This window comes from Pan paniscus, chromosome 18 (genome assembly GCF_029289425.2).
Source record: "Pan paniscus chromosome 18, NHGRI_mPanPan1-v2.0_pri, whole genome shotgun sequence".
NCBI lineage: Eukaryota > Metazoa > Chordata > Mammalia > Primates > Hominidae > Pan > Pan paniscus.
Window position 1 is genome coordinate 20,153,347 of NC_073267.2, and position 20,219 is coordinate 20,173,565.

General features: G+C 41.4%; 1 protein-coding gene across 4 annotated transcripts in view; it reads right to left on the reverse strand.

Moving 5' to 3' along the window:
• SMG1 (SMG1 nonsense mediated mRNA decay associated PI3K related kinase) overlaps positions 1 to 20,219 on the reverse strand; it is a 115,475-nt gene that overhangs the window by 78,830 nt on the left and 16,426 nt on the right. For 2 of the 4 annotated variants that reach the window (XM_055100222.2, XM_055100224.2), the window contains exons 2-5: positions 6,882 to 7,045; positions 6,141 to 6,296; positions 2,291 to 2,427; positions 944 to 1,002 (exon numbers count right to left, since the gene is read on the reverse strand). In XM_055100222.2, coding sequence (XP_054956197.2) covers positions 944 to 1,002; positions 2,291 to 2,427; positions 6,141 to 6,296; positions 6,882 to 7,045 — 516 coding nt within the window. Of the gene's footprint in view, positions 1 to 943; positions 1,003 to 2,290; positions 2,428 to 6,140; positions 6,297 to 6,881; positions 7,046 to 10,075; positions 10,134 to 20,219 lie in introns of all 4 variants that reach the window. The other 2 variants (XM_055100223.2, XM_063598472.1) reach the window with 2 other exon arrangements.

Sequence of the window (20,219 nt, forward strand, 5' to 3'; positions counted from 1 at the left end):
TATACATAACTACATTCTACATAATATCCAATATGTAATGACTATAAAATAAAAAATGGTAATAGTTAAATACAGAAACTTGAAAGGATAACAGTAATGAGTAACTCTATAAAATAAAACCATCAAAAGGCACTAAGGTTTATGACTAGCTGAGATAAATTTTGGGTACTTGCCAACATTGCAAATCTTTGGGAATCACCATAACAAGAAATGACCACACACCTCTGGAGACTCTAGTAGCCAGAGAACATATGGTTTGGATCCACTCTTACCCAAAGAAGGAAACTCCTTTTTAACCTCTATTCTCCAAGCAGTTTCAAATTCTCTAGTTTACAAAAACTAATTTTATTCATTCATGCCTGCATCAAGAGTTTATGCCATTCCATAAGTCAAGACTCGGTTATCCAGTGAGACTAGCAAATTAAAAAAATAAAATATTCCAGCCAGGCACGGTGGCTTATGTCTGTAATCCCAACACTTTGGGAGGCTAAGGTGGGTGGATCACCTGAGGTCAGGAGTTTGAGACCAGCCTGGCCAACATGTTGAAACTGCAAGCTCCGCCTTGTCTCTACTAAAAATACAAAAATTAGCTGGCAGTGGTGGTGCACACCTGTAGTCCCAGCTACTTGGGAGGCTGAGGCAGGAGAATCACTTGAACCCGGGAGGTGGAGGTTGCAGTGAGCTGAGATCGCACCACTGCACTCCAGCCTGGGCGACAGGGTGAGACTCTGGCTCAAAAAATAAATATTCTTTTCAAGTGGATTCCATTTGTATTCAACCGTAATTAACACATAATTAATGCAGATAAAAATGACAAGACCCACTGAAATGTCAATAGATGTTCATAAACAAAGCCAGTGGGTTTATCTTCTTGTCTATTGTTAAGTAATTTCTAAAAATATATTTTAAAGTCATTTAAACTGAACCATTATTAGTTACTTACCTTTCATTAAGCACGTCATGTACAGCAGCCAAGATATTATCCAATTGTTTAACTAGTACCTTTAAAAGAAAACACATTTATAAAAACTTCAAATTCCTATACTTTTAAGAATAGCATTGTGTACTTTTTTACTTGTCTTCTCCTCCAAATTCTAATTCAACAGTACTTTACTTTATTATTCCCAGTCCCCAATGAGCATGTATCAGGAATGTCATGTTTCCTTTCAGACTATGAAAGAAATTCACCCACTGGAAACATAGAGCTGTGATCATCAACAAAAAAATAAACTCAAAAAGCTTGTTTTATTTACTTTGAAATCCATTTGAAAAACTGATGGATGGAGGGATAGATGGAGAGATATGTGACAAGGCAGTATTTAGGGTAAAATGTTAATGACAAAAATTAGATGATGGGTTTAACAGATTCAATGTCAAATTCTTTCAACTTGCTATATATTTGAAACTTCTCATAATAAAATTTGGAAGGAGGAGAAACTTGCTTTGATCCAAGTGTCATCTGCCTCACTAGACCATTTTCATTAATTTTCTCCTGCTCATTATCAAGTTCTTTTTTTTTTTTTCCAAGATGGAGTTTCACTCTTTTTGCCCAGGCTGGAGTGCAATGGCATGATCTCAGCTAACTGCAACCTCCGTCTCCTGGGTTCAAGCGATTCTCCTGCTCAGCCTCCCATGTAGCTGGAATTACGGGCATGTGCCACCACGCCCAGCTAACTTTGTATTTTTAGTAGAGATGGGGCTTCACTATGTTGGGCAGGCTGGTATCGAACTCCTGAACTCAGGTGATCCGCCCGCCTTGGCCTCCCAAAATGCTGGGATTACAGGCATGAGCCACCACACCTGGCCCATATCAAGTTCTTAATTGGTGTAAAGAAAGTGAAGAAAAAAATTTAACCCTTCCTATACTTTGTTACATTTCTGTTGTTGTTTTAAGAGACAAGGACTCCCTCTGTCGCCCAGGTTGACATGCAGAGGTGTGATCGTATCTCACTGCAACCCTGAATTCCTGGGCTCAAGTGATTCTTCCACCTCAGCCAGGTGTAGTGGCACATGCCTGAAGTCCCAGCTACTCAGGAGGCCACAGCGGGAGGATAGCTTGAATCCAGGAGTTTGAGACTGCAGTGAGCTATGATTGTGCCACTGCACTCCAGCCTGGGCGACAGAGCAAGATCTTGTCTTTAAGAAGAAAAAGAAATTACATATTAGAGAGCATTAAGTTCTCGATCATCATAATACAGACTTTCCCCATTCTTAAACTACTCAAGGTAGCATTACCTAGTTTATTATGGAAACACAAAAATCCTCATATTTCCAAACATACTATACTTACCAGCTTATTTTCTGGTTGCTGAATAAATTCTTTCAACTGCTTTACAGTAGCCAATCTTCGGTCTCTGTCGTCTTCCCGGGTGATCCTCCGAAGAAGATTCGACAGTCGAGACTCATCAGAATAAGACATCGATCTCTCTGTGAATATATAAACATTTTGTTGTCCATTGAGTATAAATAAGCAAAGATATTTTTAAATTTTTCAAATTAAAAATTATTTAAATAATAATTAAATTATTATGGTGGCTCATGCCTGTAATCCCAGTACTTTGGAAGGCGGGTAGATCACCTGAGTTCAGGAGTTTGAGACCAGCCTGGGCAACATGGTGAAACCCTGTCTCCACAGACATACAAAAAATTACATAAACTAGCCAGCCAAGGTGGTGTGCACCTGTAGTCCCAGCTACTCGGGAGGCTGAGGCAGGAGAATCACTGGAGCCCGTGAGGTGGAGGTTGCAGTGAGCCGAGATCACCCCATTGCACTCCAGCCTGGGTGACAGAGCAAGACCCTCTCTCAAAAATAAAATTACATCAAAAGTCACAGTCCACTGGTCAATAAAAGCTCAGGGAATATAGGTCCTATCACTCTTCTGTTCATCTCTATATTCCAGATCCCGGCAGAGTACCTGGCACATAACAGACCCTCAAAAAAATATTTGCTGAAGGAAACGAGAAATGAATAACCCTAGGCCAACCGAACACCTCAATCCAGAGGACTGGCTGGGAGAGAAAAAAGAAAGGCCTTAGTAACAACTTTCTTTGTGTCCATTCCAAACTGTTTTCAACATGCAGGTAAAGAGCCTGGGTGTAGGTAAATTAAACAACTTCCAAGGGGTACGGATAAAGTCTCAATCGAGTAAAAACAGGATATAGGCTTCTACTAATCATCTAGGTATCCCACTGGAGGAAAGCCTCTTATTCACATTATCATCATTTCCCTGGGATGAAGTTTTCACACATTTAGTTCAACAAATGTCTAATTATCATCTACCACATGCAAGGTATGCCTCCACTAGAAAGGTAGCAAACCACAACTTTTCTCCCCTTATTTTTTAACCACAAGAACAAGCAAACAATAGTGAATACTATGAGTATAATAAAGATGCCTTTAAAAACTAGATTTTTGCTGGGCGAGGTGGCTCTTGCCTGTAATTACCCAGCACTTTGGAAGGCCAAGGCAGGCAGATCACTTGAGCCCAGGAGTTCGAGACCAGCCTGGGCAACATGGTAAAACCCCATCTCTACGAAAAATACAAAAATTAGCTGGGCATAGTGGCACATGCCTGTAATCCCAGCTACTCAGGAGGCTGAGGTGGGAGGATCGCTTTAGCCTGGGAAGCGAAGGTTGCAGTGAAATCACACTAGTGCATTCCAGCCTGGGTGACAGAGCGAGACTGTCTCAAAAAACAAAACAAAAAAAACCTCAATTTTTGCAAAACATTTTCAACTGTGCTATTTACCATAATTAGCCAATACATATGTAAGCAACAAATCACAAAGGGTCTGACAGTTTCATTTCTAAGGTATGAGAAAAAATTGATAATAAAAGAAACCAGAAGGCTGGGCATGGTGGCTCACACCTGTAATCCCAGCACTTTGGGAGGCCGAGGAGGGCAGATCACGAGGTCAGGAGTTTAAGACCTGCCTGGCCAACATGGTGGAACTTCGTCTCTACTGAAGATACAAAAAATTAGCCGGGCCTGGTGGTGCGCTCCTGTAATCCCAGCTACTCGGGAGGCTGAGGCAGGAGAATCACTTTAATCTGGGAGGTGGAGGCTGCAATGAGCTGAGATCGCGCCACTGCACTCCAGCCTGGGTGACAGGGAGATACTCCATCTCATAAATAAATAAATAAATAAATAAATAAAGGGGAACAACATACACTGGATCCTTTTGGAGGGTAGGGGGTGGGAGGAGGGAGAGGATCAAGAGAAACAACCAATGGGTACCAGGCTTAATACCTGGGTGATAAAATAATCTATACTACAAACTCTCATGACACAAGTTTACCAATGTAACAAATCTGCACTTGTATCCTGAACTTAAAAGTTAAAAAAAAAAAAGAAACTACAATGTCTGAGAAAAGAATAGGATTTTTACAAATCCCCAGCCCATAGAGTATTTCAATAAGGACAGATACCAAAAATGTCATCAAGTTACCAGCTGGGAAATTAGGCTCTACTTACAATTCTGTCACTAGCAAACTACATGACCCTGAGCCTTTGAAGAAGAGGCATTGTTTACTGAACTACTTTAGAGTCGCTGTTTAGCTTCTATAATATCATAAGTCTCAGGCTTCAAATACTCTATTTTAACAAACAGCATAGCCTTTGAATTCATTCCACTTGTGAAAACATAAAAAGAAATCAGTTTTTTAAAAGTTATATACCAACAATAAAAGCTACAGGCACAAAGATTTTCACCAAGATACACAAAGCACACACACAGTATTTAAAAAAAAAAAAAAAAAAAGTCAAAAACTAAATGTCCAAAAAGTAATTACATCTGACAAAGCCCCATAACTCAGCTTTACCGATAAATTTCTCTTTAAGGAAAAAAATTATCATCACCTCTAATCCTCTGAACTTTCTTTTTTGTTGTTGTTTTTTTGAGACAGAGTCTCGCTCTGTCGCCCAGGCTGGGGTGCAGTGGCGCGATCTAAGCTCACTGCAAGCTCCGCCTCCCGGGTTCACGCCATTCTCCTGCCTCAGCCTCCCGAGTAGCTGGGACTACAGGCGCCCACCACCGTGCCCGGCTAATTTTTTGTATTTTCAGTAGAGACGGGGTTTCACCGTGTTAGCCAGGATGGTCTCGATCTCCTGACCTCATGATCCGCCCGCCTCAGCCTCCCAAAGTGCTGGGATTACAGGCATGAGCCACTGCACCTGGCCAATCCTCTGAACTTCCAAGGCACTCACCTATACAGTGAGGCTACGTCATAAGGCAGAAATGCTATCAGTGTATTTAACTTTAGAAAAGTGCCCACTCTAGGCAGGGCCCGGTGGCTCACGCCTGTAATGAGCACGCGTGATCACTTGAGGTCAGGAGTTCGAGACCAGCCTGGCCAACATGGTGAAACCCTGTCTCCACTAAAAATGCAAAAATCAGCTGGGTGTGGTGGCATGCACCTGTAACCCCAGCTACTTGGGAGGCTGAGGCACGAGAATCACTTGAACCTGGGAGGCGGAGGTTGCAGTGAGCAGAGATTGCAGCACTGCACTCCAGCCTGGGTGACAGAGCAAGACTCTGTCTCAAAAAAATATATTGAAAACAACAACAACAAAAAAAACCAGAAAAGTACCCACTCTAGGGGGCAGGGGGAAGGAGAGCATCAGCAAGAATAGCTTAATGGATGGTGGGTTTAATACCTAGATGATGGGATGATCTGTGCAGCAAACTACCATGGCACACGTTTACCTACATAACAAACCTGTACATCCTGCACATGTACCCTGAACTTAAAAGAGGAAAAAAAAAAAAAAAAGACAGAAAAGTACCCCCTCTCTATATATATCTATATCCTCCACAGGCCCAAGAGTTCAAGGATTTGCTGTAGTAAGAGCCTACCATGCACTATACATTCAATATCCACGATAATTGGGTAAACCTTTTCTGTAAGATCTTATCCAGTCTTCTAATCTTGTTTTAAGAGAATTCTCTTTTAAAATGTACTATAACCTTTCTAGTGGGAAATTAACAATTCACGGGAAAAGAATGTAAACAATTTTTACCTGCACAGTAGGCTAATCAACTTATGCCTGTGCAAGGCATTAGTAAGAGGCATCCAGAATAAGAGGAGATACAAGTCTTTGGAAGGTGTATGTGATTGGTCCCCGTTTTCCCAGCCTTACCCTGTGATTTCCTCATGTCTTTGGTGGCTAAAGCACGACTGCCATGCTGAACACTGGTGAACTCAGGGCTGGTCACATTGTTAACCCTCAGCTCTTGCCCCAACGACTTCCGACCATAAGTATTTTCCCCAGATCCTCCATTGACACTGTAGCCACCTACAAACAGCAATGGGTACGTTATTTAAATCTGATTGTTCGTTTCATTCATTCAATTTCCTGATAGCTCAGGATCTTATTACTCAATCTGCAGCTCAACCAGCCTTTGCTTCTCCTACCTTTTTCCTGTACTGTCTGCCTTGAAAATCATTTTGATTTCTTTTAATACACCTTTGAAGTTAAATTAATTTTATTTTGATCCCTTCATTGGAAAATAAGCAAAGAAATGAAAACTAAATTAAATCAAATTTTGCACCTTGTTTTAAAACTTTCTTGAAGTTTAGAGATAGTAGCCAAGAGGAACTTCAACCTTAGCTAAATATTTTTGAAAATAAAAACAAAAATAGTATTGTATCTTCCTTGTAAGAAAACTGCATTTATGAATTATGTATGGAAAAAATTTTAAATTTTAAAAACAATAAAGTGGATAAACGTCCTATGAAGTTTTCAGAGATAACACTGCATTTGTTATTCATATTTTAAATATATTAGAAGAAAGCAAGAAAGTTGGGGGTATAAGAAGGCAGGAAGGTGGGATAGGTAGGTTCAAAAAACATGCTTGTAGCAATAAGAAAATATATATACCCTTTTCGTCATTCTGTATGTCAGCGTGGACTCTGGTATCATCGTGCCTTTGCCGAGACACCACAGCTGAATTTGAAGGTTGCAGTCCATAAGAGGAAGAACCACCTCTATCTCTGGATGAAGAATATTTTAAATTATCTGGGTCGGCTGATGCACTATCAGTTCTATAAAAAGAGAAAAGTTTAAGATTAGAACTTTAAATAACATAAATAAATATTTCTTTATACAAGCCTCTCTTCTCCCAAATTTTACATTTAACCATTACTATTGTATTTAGTGTAATATGTACTATATATTATATGTAAGCACTCAGCTGTCTAATAAGAAGTCTTTCACTGGGAAGAGATTCTCAATGGATGAAATGCCAACGTTTCAGTCTCTTCTACTGTTCTAAAGACCCATTCAGAAATATGAATCACTACTGGGATTAGGGTGACTTTGCTGGTTTTAGCATTGAAAGTCTCCTGTCCCAGGCAAAACAGGACAATTGGTTACTCTGGTCCAGTGTTCTCCTCACATGACTTGATAATAAGAATAATTCTTTCTAAATTCTCCCCCATGGAGAGGGTTAATCAGTCAAAAAACTTCAGCCTTTCCTGTCATAAAAATAAAAAACACTGGCAGCATGTCAGGGACGGGCAATGTCTTACCAAGTTATTTTCTAAGTACTGATTAGGTACTGTAGTATTGAAGACCCCGTTGAAGATGCCTTAATTGTAAAGAGTAGCAATCAAAATTTTAAAAATTAAAAAAGAAGACATTTTAAGAAAATAAAAGGTATCAGAAATGCAATAAAGTTATATCAGAAAGTTGTAGTTCGTAATCTATTTAAAATTCAGGTACTGTTTAGAATAATACCTGATGCTTATTAGTAAACAAGTAGGGTACAGCCAAGGGTAAAAGTGTGTCCTCATCTAAGTGTCTGCTCTACGCTTCAACTGCCTCATAAGTAAAACAGAGCTGAGTTACAAGACTTCTCATGAGTGTTACTCTTTCAGCCATCAATCATAAACTATCAAGAAAGAAGACAACAAAATAATCTATTATAGCATATGAAAAATCCAAGTAAGTTCTTCCCCTACTGATTTTCTCCTGAGAGGAACAACTTTGAGAAAAAAAAAAAAAGAAAATCACTTCTATGATATTTACTAAATGCTTTCTCAACCTTTTAGAACCTGAATCTTTTAGAAAAGTTTAGGACACCGGCAAGGCCAGAAACTAAGCTATTCCTCTATGCTTTGCCCCTCCCTCTATGGTGTAAAAGTGACAGCAGTGTTTGTATACTGTATATATTTCGTTTAGAGTTTATTAGTCTTTCCTTGCTTCCAAAAATACTAAACATAAAACTTCACATGAGCTCAATCAGTTGGACACCTTGATCTGCACTTACTGCAACCACTGTTAATACAGAATGCAGAAAACAAGACCAATTAAACTTGGATATCTAACTGGTACAAGTCATTACTTATAAAGGATCTCAATCTGAAACTTCATGAAATTCAAAACCTAGCATACTAAAATGACTAAGGCTCCATAAGGAGTATCTTCTAATATTCAAAGTTCACTTATTCATAAAGCTAAGTACTTCGAATATAAGGGAAAATAAAATCTATGGAATTTCAAGAAAAATGTATGAGAATATTTTCTGAGTATACTAAGTCTATAAGCATTAAAATATTAACTCAATGGACCATAACTTTTTTAAACTAATGAAAAGACATTCCTTATGTACCTAAAAATAGCACATTTAACATGCATCTATATAAATCATAGCATACCATTACTTTCTGAAAGGAGACTGAAACGTAAGAGAGCTTATAATCTTTTCTGACAGAGTTTGAACTTTATATGTATGCCACAGTAAGCTCTTATTAGATGAGCGAATAAAATAAGCACTTGTCTAATTCGGAAACACAAAGATAAATGAAGTCTGCCAATATTTAAACATATCTTCACTTCCTGTTTTCATCATGTTTACTTATCTCCTACACTACCTTTACTATTAAGAGTTAAATATTTGTATCATTTTCTGGTGACACAGTAGTACCATAAGGCAGCAGAGAATACAAGTTAAAAAAAGATCTGGGCTCAAATCCCAGTTCCAGCACTGAAAAGTATGTGTGCCTTTGCACAAATTACTTGATCTCCAAGCCTTGGTTGTCTCTTGCATAAAATGAGGATGATACCTACCTAACATGCAAGGTTGTTGTGAGGCTTAAATAAGATAATGAATTATAAAGAAACGCTTAGTTTGCAGGGTATGTTAAAAGTTATTATGACCATAATACAAAATAAACTCGAAGTTTCCAGTCTAAAAGACAATGTACAAACAGTTCATGAGTATATGAATATAATCAAGACAAGTTTTTACAGTCAATATAGAGCAACTTAAATACTTCACTGAAGAAACCAGGTAATCTGTTGCTACCAACAATGTGTTTCCAACTAGGAAGCATCTGATTTCAAACTAAACTGTAAAACCAGGAGCCGCTTCCCCATTGGTTAGAAATAAGGTTTCTAAATCCCCTCAGTTATGAACACTGAGATTTTTTTCCCAAAAAAAATTTGTGTTTTCAGAAATATAACAAAACTAACTGGAATAGAGCCACTGTCTCAGAAATACCTAAAAACTCCCTAGTTGCCAAATTATTTTAATACAAATTGATCAAAGCATCCCCAACCAGAACTCAGGTTGTAAGCATTCTGAACCTAAAAGCACAAAATGGTTTAGCATTTATATGAAATTTCTATTTTTATACAATCTTGACTGCTTAGGTTTCAAAAAATGTCAATGTCAGGCTGTTAGCACCAACAAGATCATCCCAGTCCAATAAATAGAAAACTGTTAAAGAACGGAAATGAGCACTTAAAATGAGGCAATCAAAGCCACAAAATAGAAACTGCAGATTTGAACTCCCAAGAAGCAGGCATAAATGTTAGGCTAGTTAGTTAGAAGAGCTGAAAGGGATATCATCTGCCAGAATTAGTGTCTCAATTTAGTGAAAAAAGAAAATCTATCTGTTAAGTCTAAGAATCCTAGCAAGGATCCAAAAATACCTCTACAGCCCCTTTAATATTCTAAAAATATCATGGAGAGAAAAAAAAAGAAATGCATAAATTTCCCCACAACGATCAAACTGAAGTTAAAGCCTGATGTACATGCCACATGAGAGGTAAGTTTCTAAAGCTCATACCTCAAAAATCGCATACTGTATAATATGGAGCCTTTGTGATGTTTTGCATCAAGTCAATCTGTAAGACAGTAGTTACAATATTAGTGAAGACAGTGGGTTAAAACATTTGTTGTTCAAACATGGAGCAAATATCATTCATGAGTTAGGTGCCTTTAGTTGAACTATGGTCCCATTAGGGTTCATACATTAAAGCAAAAATTGAGGTGGAAAGCCACTCTGTGCCTTACAGGATAAAGAGGCTTAATGTGGCAACCAAAAAAATTTTAGTACATATGAGAATTTAAATGTTAACTATAACATACAAATCACATGCAAATATAGTTACCACTTATTTTAGTTACCTATTCTCAATATACAGAAAAATGCCATAAATCTAGGAGGCCATTCGTTTCAAATGACCGGAATCCTTAGACCTCACACCAACAATCCACCATGTGCTGGGGATGGTATCGCCTGACTAAATGTAGCCTTGCAGTCCATTCTTGTAAGTATTAGAGAGAAAAAGAGAGAGAGCGTCATCTCTGGAAAGTGTGAAGTCAGGGAATTCCCTACTAGGAAGTATTTCCATAAAGCACCCCAAAATGACTTGATGCAAACACCACACCTAGTGGTGTCACTGGAGTAAGCATCATATTACTTCAAATTGCTTTTACCTAGGTTTATCAAGGGATTTTGCTCTCATGGTGAGATCTAATTTGTAATGGATATAAACCAGGAAATGAGATTTGCACTAAAGCCAATGAAGTAGGAATGTACTTATTCTCTAAAGTAGCAAAGATAGTCTCACTGTCACAGAGCAGTTACAGGATATGTTGCTTTCCATACTAATGGTTAATACCACTTGGAAATGATTTACCCTTCAAAAATAAATTCAAGGTTTTCCCCTGTAATGCCTCTTACCTGGATTCAAACATGCCTAAATGAGGAATAAGAGAAAGGGTGAAACTATGAATAACCCTGGGCCTTGTATCATTACATTAGAAACACTGCTCTAAATATGAGTCTATGGCTAAAATATTAATTTGAGAGGCTCAGGGAATTTATTATACAAATCTCTTCTTGCAGAGAACTTTAAGTTCAAATTTAATAAAACAGAACCATTCCATGTCAAAATTATAAATGAGTATGCATCAGTTTTGCAATACTGAAATATTAAATTAATATAATTTATTGGTAAAACTAGTTTACCTCAGTATTAAGTGTCTATAATAACCAAATCTTAATTATCCATTTATGGGTGATTTGTTTCCTTTTTTGAGACAGGGTCTCACTCTGTCACCCAGGCTGGAGTGCACTGGCATGACCATAGCTCACTGCAGCCTCGACCTCATGGGTGCAGCCTCGACCTCATGGGTTCAGCCTCTCAAACAGCTGGGACCACAGGTGCATGCCACTCCATTTAGCTAATTTTTTATTTTTATGTTTTTTGTAGAGACAGGTGTCTGATTATGTTGCTCAGGCTGCTCTCAATTTCCTGGACTCAAGCAATCCTCCCACCTCAGCCTCCCAAAATGCTAGGATTAGAAGCATGAGTGACCACATCTGGACTGTCACCAATTTTTAACTGTCTGTCAACTAAACAGCCAATATAGACTGATAAGATATACTTAACTATTGTAAAATTGTAAAGAATTGTATCTTCACCAAGGAGAGGTCTGGCTTTTACCTGTGAATTCTGGAAGGTAATCTCTAAACTCTTGAAATGTCATACCTAATAAGAGGGTCCTGGCCAGAAGCAGTGGCTCACACCTGTAATCCCAGCACTTTGGGAGGCCAAGGCAGGTGGATCGCTTGAGGTCAGGATTTTGAGACCAGCCTGGCCAGCATGGTGAAACCTGTCTCTACTAAAAATACAAAAATTAGCCATGCATGGTGACGGGCACCTGTAATAATCCCAGCTACTCAGGAGGCTGAGATTTCAGTGAACTGAGATCATGCCACTGCACTCCAGCCTGGGCAACAGAGCAAGACTATCTCCAAAAAAAAGGGGGGGTGGCGGTGGGGGGAAGGTGTCCTTGTTCATCTGGGGGCTTTAGGCCACAGCAGAGTCTAATAATGTGACTTATGGTGGGAGCTTTGAGTCACATGGATCAGCTTGACCTCCAGTGGGGCTGGAGACTAAGGTTAGCCACATGGGCATGCAACCATGGAACCCCAGTAAAAACTTTGGACATAAAAAATAGAGTGAGCTTCCCTGGTTGGCAATAATCCATGAGTATTGTCGCACACCAGTGCCACCAGGAAGGTATCATTTTTCACAACTCTACAGGGACAGGACGATTTGAAACGCCAACATTTGGAACTTCCCCGAACTCTGCCCTATGCACCTCTACCCTTGGCTCATTCTAATCTGAATCCCTAAACTGCAATAAACTCTAACCATGGGTATGAGAGCTTTCAATGAGTTCTAGTGAGTCCTCCTGGCAAATCATCCAACCTAAGAGTGGTCTTGGCCAGGCACAGTGGCTCAAGCCTGTAATCCCAGCACCTTGGGAGGCCCAGGCAGGCAGATCACTTGAGCTCAGGAGTTTGAGACCAGCCTGGCAATATGGTGAAACTGTCTCTAAAAAATATAGAAAAACTAGCCAGGCGAGGTGGTATGCGCCCGTAGATCCAGCAACTCAGGTGGCTGACGTAGGAGGACTGCCTGAACCTGGGAGGGAGGAGGTCAGGGCACAGTGAGCCGTGATCATGCCACTGCACTCTCACCTGGGTGACAGAGAGAGGCCCTGTCTCAAAAAAAAAAAAAAGAGTGGTCTTGGGAACCCCCAAACTTGCAACTAGTATTAGAAGCAAGGGTCATCTTATGGACTGGACTCCCTCTTACTCTGCACTCATATTTAAAACCATTAAATATACTGTAGCTCAAAAAAAGTTGTTTGTTTTGAAACAGGGTCTCACCCTGTCACCCAGGCTAGAGTGCAGTGGCGCAATCCGAGCTCAAGCAAACCTCCCACATCAGCCTCCCAAGTAGCTGAGACCACAGGCTTACTCCACCACGCCCAGCAACTTTTGTATTTTTTTTGTCCCATTCCCTACAACATTCCCAAAATGTTGCCCAAGCTGGTCTCGCACTCCTGGGCTCAAGTGATCCACTCACCTCAGCCTCCCAAAGGGTTGGGATTACAGGCATAAACCACTGCACCCGGCCATAAATTTTGTTTTTTAATAACACTTCTAGCAAACATGATAAAGATTTGACTTCAGTGTTGCTTATTTTCCTTCCAAGGAACCTCTAACATTCTCTATTTTCAGACCTCCAATCAAATTAGCCAGAAGGAGCAAATGAAGCCAGTAACTCCAGGAGGGGAATAGATCTGATTTTAACCTTTGTTTTACATGCATAATTGTCTTCAGAGAAAAGCTGAAGAAAGTACCCCCTCACCTCCATGCCCCAGTGCTCCTTTTCTCTGACTTCAAGTGGGCCTCTGAAGTTGCCCACATTTCCCTCACCAGGTTTCTTTCCTTTCCAAAACATCTGTAAAACTTTCTGCACCTTCTTCCTTCTCCCACCACTACCAGTGGATGACCTTATAGATTTCTGCTTCATGAGAAGTAGAAGCCATTTGACAGCACCCTCAGCAAGAGCTAACATTTTAGCTCCTAACAAGAGCTAGTGGGCAACTGATCCAAGCAGTTTACATATGTTTATCATGTCATTTCATGTTCAACACGATCCTATTAGTTATAACTTGATAACTAAGGTTTCATAACTGGCCTAAGGTTGCACAGCTTGTAAAAGGCAGAGCCAGAACACAGACCCAGTACTGTCTAATGTTTGAGTTCTTCAACACTCCATCACTGCCTGTCATCTTCCTTCTAATATATCCACAAATTCACCTGCATCTGCACATACAGCTTTTCTTCCCATCATCTTCGCATAATGGAACAAATAAACCTCCTATCCATAGAGATCGTCTGGATCTGTCTATTCCCCCCATTTTCCAAGGTATGTCTTGTCTTTTTTTTTTTTTTTTTTTTGAGATGTAGTCTTGCTCTGTCGCGCAGGCTAAAGTGCGGTGACGTGATCTCGACTCACTGCAAGCTCCGCCTCCCGGATTCACGCCATTCTCCTGCCTCAGCCTCCTGAGTAGCTGGAACTACAGGCGCCCAACACCACGCCCGGCTAATTTTTTGTATTTTTAGTAGAGACGGGGTTTCACCATGTTAGCCAGGATGGTCTCGATCTCCTGATCTCGTGATCCACCCACCCTGGCCTCCCAAAGTGCTGGGATTACAGGCTTGAGCCACCGTGCCCGGCCTGTTTCTTTTGTACGTTGCAAAATCTCCCATTTTACTACTGCTTATCACATCATCAACATATGAGCACTCTCAAAAGTCTTACTTTAAAAAAAAACAAAAAACAAAAAATGGCCGGGCACGGCGGCTCACGCCTGTAATCCCAGCACTTTGGGAGGCGAAGGCAGGCAGATCATAAGGTCAGGAGATTGAGACCACCCTGGCCAAAATGGTGAAACCCCATCTCTACTAAAATAGAAAAAATAAAATTACCTGCACGTGGTGGCACGCACCTGTAGTCCCAGCTACCTGGGAGGCTGAGGCAGGGGAATCATTTGAACCCGGGAGGCAGAGCTTGCAGTGAGCCAAGATCATGCCACTACACTCCAGTCTGGTGACAGAGCAAGACTCTGTCTCAAAAAAAAAATAAAATAAAGGCCGGGTGAAGTGGCTCACACCTGTAATCCCAGCACTTTGGGAGGCCGAGGTGGGTGGATCATGACGTCAGGAGTTCAAGACCAGCCTGGCCAATGTAGTGAAACCCCGTCTCAACTAAAAATACAAATATCAGCCAGGCGTGGTGGCGGGCGCCTGCAATCCCAGCTACTCAGGAGGCTGAGGCAGGAGAATCGCTCGAATCCGGGAGGCAGAGGCTGCAGTGAGCCGAGATTGCACCACTGCATTCCAGCCTGGGCAGCAGAGAGACTCCATCTCAAAAAAACAATAATAATAATATAATAAATCTAAAAATTAAGAAAATAAGGCCGGGCACGGTGGCTTACGCCTGTAATCCCAGCACTTTGGGAGGGTGAGGCAGGCAGATCATGAGTTCAGGAGTTTGAGACCAGCCTGGGCAACATAGTGAAACCCCGTCTCTACTAAAAATACAAAAAATTAGCCGGGTGTGGTGGCGGGCGCCTGTAATCCCAGCTAGTTGGGAGGCTGAGGCAGGAGAACTACTTGAACCCCGGAGGCGGAGGTTGCAGTGAGCTGAGGTCGCGCCATTGCACTCCAGACCAGGCAACAGTGTGAGACTCTGACTCAAAACAAAAAACAAAAAACAAAAAAACCCTTTAACTGCCTTTCTCCCTCTATCAATCTAATAGCCTGGACTCTTCACAGACAAACCTGTTGAAAATTTTATCTTCCTTGCCTTCACTTACTTTTTAACCCACTTTAATCTGGGTTCCACCTGCAACACACCACTGAAGCTATTCCTACTAAGGTAGGAACTGCCACTCAAGGCCTTCTTGGCTCTAAAATCCCATGAGCCTTTTTCAGTTCACGTTACAATTTCTCAATACCATTCTAAAGTTTATGAGTTTTTTAGTTAACTTTAATTCCAGTGACTCTTTCTACTTTATCCCAATCCAAGTATTCTCCTCCTTCTTCATTTCATTTTTTTTTTTTTTTTTTTTTGAGACAGACTCTGACTTTGTTGCCCAGGCTGGAGTATAGTGGTACAATACTGGCTCACTGCAACCTTCACCTCCAGGTTCAAGTGATTCTCCTGCCTCAGCCTCCCAAGTAGCTGAGATTACAGGCCCCTGCTACCAACCCCGGCTAATTTTTGTATTTTTAGTAGAGACGGGGTTTCACCATGTTGGCCAGGCTGGTCTCGAACTCCTGACCTCAAGGGATCCAGCCGCCTCGGCCTCCCAAAGTGCTGGAATTACAGGCGTGAGGCAACATGCCCGGCCCCTTCCTCACTTCTTTAACCAGCTTAGATTTCATTGTGTATCATTTCAACAACACTCTTGCCTATACCCTTAACTCTTAAGGTTTTCATCACACCCATCTGGCAAAACCCCAATCCTGGATAAACCCAACGATCCATCAATAAGCACCATACTCCAGGTCCTCCAGTGTTTACTTCCCATTCTATACATGCACTATCCAGACATTCCCATTCTCTTCAAATTCCAAAATATCCTATCACCTCCCCTCCCCATACACACATTCTACTTCACCAACAAAAAAAAAGCTGGGCACGGTGGTTCACGCCTGTAATCCCTGCACTTTGGGAGGCCAAGGCGGGTGGATCACTTGAGGTCAGGAGTTGGACACCAGCCTGGCCAAAATGGTGAAACCTCATCTCTACTAAAAATACAAAAATTAGCTGGGTGTGGTGATGCGCACCTGTAACTCCAGCTACACGGGAGACTGAGGCAGGAGAATCGCTTGAACCCAGGAGGTGGAGGTTGCAGTGAGCCAAGACTGCACCACTGCAATCCAGAGCCTGGGCAATAATAAGAGCGAAACTCCGTCTCGGGGTGGGGTGGGGAAGATACCATAAAATACCTGCACCCGATTCTAGACCTTACTTAGGATTCCATCTACTTCCACCTTACTGTAACTTTTCAAATACTTTCCCACTGAACTAAATCCCCCCATAAACATGCAACACTTTCAATGTATCCCATTTAAAAATACAAAAACATATAAAAAGGAAAAACTCCATCAATCCCACATGTCCCTCCATCAAACAATCTGCCTTTACTTGCTGCAGCCAAACTAAAGTTGTCTAGACTCCCCTCTCCCATTTCTTCACTTCTTCTAGCTCCTTAATACAAACTGGTCCAATTTCTGCCCCATCACTCTTGGCAAAATCCATTATGACCTCCAGGCTGCTAAATCCAAGATACAGTTCAGGCCTCAATCTGCTCATCCTTTCAGCAGCTTTCACAGGGCTGCTGAGTAGGGTTGAGCAGTTTTGCCTTGCACACAGGTGCCCTGCAGAGGAATAAGGTGGGCTGAATGAAACTCCTTTTTTAAAAATTCTTGGCTGGCATAGTGGCTCACGCCTGTAATCCCAGCACTTTGGGAGGCTGAGGCGGATGGATCACTTGAGGTCAGGAGTTCAAGATCCGCCTGGCCAATATGGCGAAACCCCGTCTATTAAAAATACAAAAATTAGCTGGGCGTGGTGGCGGGCGCCTGTAATCCCAGCTAGTCGGGAGGCTGAGGCAGGAGAATTACTTGAACCCAGGAGGCGGAGGTTGCAGTGAGCCGAGACTGCACCACTGCACTCCAGCCTGGGCAACGAGAGAAACTCCATCTCAAAAAAAAAAAAATCGTTTATGCCAACTAATTGTACACCTAAATGCACCAAGTTCATGACTTTTTCCTTGCATTTATTTATTTATTTATTTTTTAATTAGGTCTCACTCTATGTTGCCCACGTTGTAGTGCAGTGTGTGATTACAGCTCACTGCAGCCTTGAACTCCTGGGCTCAAGAGATCCTCTGGTTTTAGCCTCCCCAGTAGCTAGAATTACAGGTATGGAGTGGCTCTCTGCCTTTATTTCTAACCGAAGCTAGCTTACAACCTTAAAAAGAGACCCTGCTTCGCTGGGCACAGTGGCTCTCGCCTATAATCCCAGCACTTTGGGAGGCCGAGGCGGGCGGATCATGAGGTCAGGAGTTCGAGACCAGCCTGACCAACATTGTGAAACCCTGTCTCTACCAAAAATACACAAAAACTTAGCCAGGCCTGGTGGTGCAGCACCTGTAATCCCAGCTACTCAGGGGGCTGAGGCAGGAGAATCATTTGAACCCGGGAGGCGGAGGTTGTAGTGAGCCAAGATCACGCCACTGCATTCCCACCTGGGCGACAGAACGAGACTCAAAAAAAAAAAAAAAAAAAAAAAAAAAAGAGACCCTACTTCAGCTCTCAATTGCATCACTTATCTTCCCCTTTTGTCAGTAAGTCCTGGAAGTACCCTAGAAACATATCATTTGGCCTGGGAAATTGCCAAGATTGAAAGGAAATATCTTACTCTACGACCTCTTTAATAGATGAAGGACAAAAAAGGCTGAAAGTGTACAAAGATATGCATCCCTCCCCCACCAGTTAAATGCCAAACATAGGCCAGGCGCAGTTGATCACTCCTGTAATCCCAGCTGTTTGGGAGCCTGAGGCAGGCAGATTACCTGAGTTCAGGAGTTCAAGATCAGCCTGGCCAACATGGTGAAACCCAGTCTCTACTAAAAATACAAAAAAATTAGGCAGGCGTGGTGGTGCACATCTGTAATCCCAGCTACTCAGGAGGCTGAGGCAGGAGAATCGCTTACCCAGAGGCGGAGGTTGCAGTGAGCCGAGAGCTCGCCACTGCACTCTGGCCTGGAGAACAGAGTGAGACTCAGTCTCCAAAAAAAAAAAGGCCAAACATAGCCCATTCCAACGAAGATTAAGAATCACTAAGAGTTACATTGCACCACTGCACTCCAGCCTAGGTAACAGAGCGAGACTCCGTCTCAAAAAAAAAAAAAAAAAAGAGTTACACACTGCAGAACTCTAAAGAATCTAAAAAGTAGACAGGGACTTTATAATCAAGGTAAAGGTGAAGTGATGTTTACCAATATAAGAAATGAATGGGCCAGGTGTGGTGGCTCACACCTGTAATCCCAGCACTTTGGGAGGCCAAGGCGGGAGGATCACAAGGTCAGGAGATCAAGACCAACCTGGCTAACACAGTGAAACCCCGTCTCTACTAGAACTACAAAAAAATTAGCTGGGCGTGGTGGCAGGCGCCTGAAGTCCCAGCTACTCGGGAGGCTGAGGTAGGAGAATGGCGTGAGTGCGGGAGGTGGAGCATGCAGTAAGCTGAGATCGCGCCGCTGCACTCCAACCTGGGTGACACAGCGAGACTCCGCCTCAAAAAAAAAAAAAAAAAAAAGAAATGTATGCAACCATTTTTTTCAACTCCTGAAAATAGATAATAACTGTAGTTATTCTGATAAAGTTCCTTTAGCCAACAGGTTGAAGCACATTCCCAGGGAATGACATGTTTATAAGATTTTCTAACAATTACATATGTTAAATCTTCTCTTTAAAAATAATCCTGGCCAGGCGCGGTGGCTCACACCTGTAATCCCAGCACTTTAGGAGGCCGAGGCAGGTGGATCACTTGACATCAAGAGTTCAAGACCAGCCTGGCCAACATGGAGAAATCCTGTCTCCACTAAAAATACAAAATTAGCCAGGTGTGGTGGTGCATGCCTGTAATCCCAGCTACTCGGGAGGCTGAGGCAGGAGAATCACTTGAACCTGGGAGGCGGAGGCTGTGGTGAGCTGGGACGGCATCATTGCACTCCAGCCTGTGCAACAAGAGCGAAACTCCATCTCAAAAAAAGGAAAAAATAAAATTAAATAAATAAAAATAAAAATAATCCTAGGCCAAGCCAGCTGCAGTAGCTCACACCTGTAATCCCAGCTACTCAGGAGGCTGAAACAGGAGGATCACTTGAGCCCAGGAGTTTGAGACCAGCCTGGGCAACACAGTAAGACAGTGTCTCTAAAGAAAAAAATCATCATCATCATCATCCTAGGCCAGTCCACACAACATAGCAAGACCTCCAACTCTAAAAGAAAATGAAATAAAAAAATTTAAATGTCAATTTAATTAGAGGTCTCAAGTAATTCCAGAAGATATGGTCTCACAAATCAAATACTGAAAAAGGAAGACGCCTTTCAAGACAATCACACTATTATTTTAACTGTAGGAAAATGTATTAAATGAAGACAGCTTTTGCTAGCTGCTGAAACATACTAGTAAGAACAGGAAACGATGCTCCCACCATGCTCAGCAGTAGCCAGAAATTTACTGAGGTCTTTGTATTTAGCCTTAAGTATAAGACACCTAGGAAACTTCAAAATCATCACTTAAGCCACTTTAAACCCACAGTCTACACAAACCCTATCTTTTTCTTTTGTTACATTTTATACTAAACACACTTTAATCAGATTGACATAAGTGATTTAAAAGAAGTAACTTTTATAATTCCCTTTTACAAGAAAAAAAAAAACGTTTCTAGATATTAAGTTCCTTAAGAGACAGCAATCATTTATTATTGATTAACAGTACTACAATTTCAAATAGTACCAGAATCTTTTTTTTTTCTTT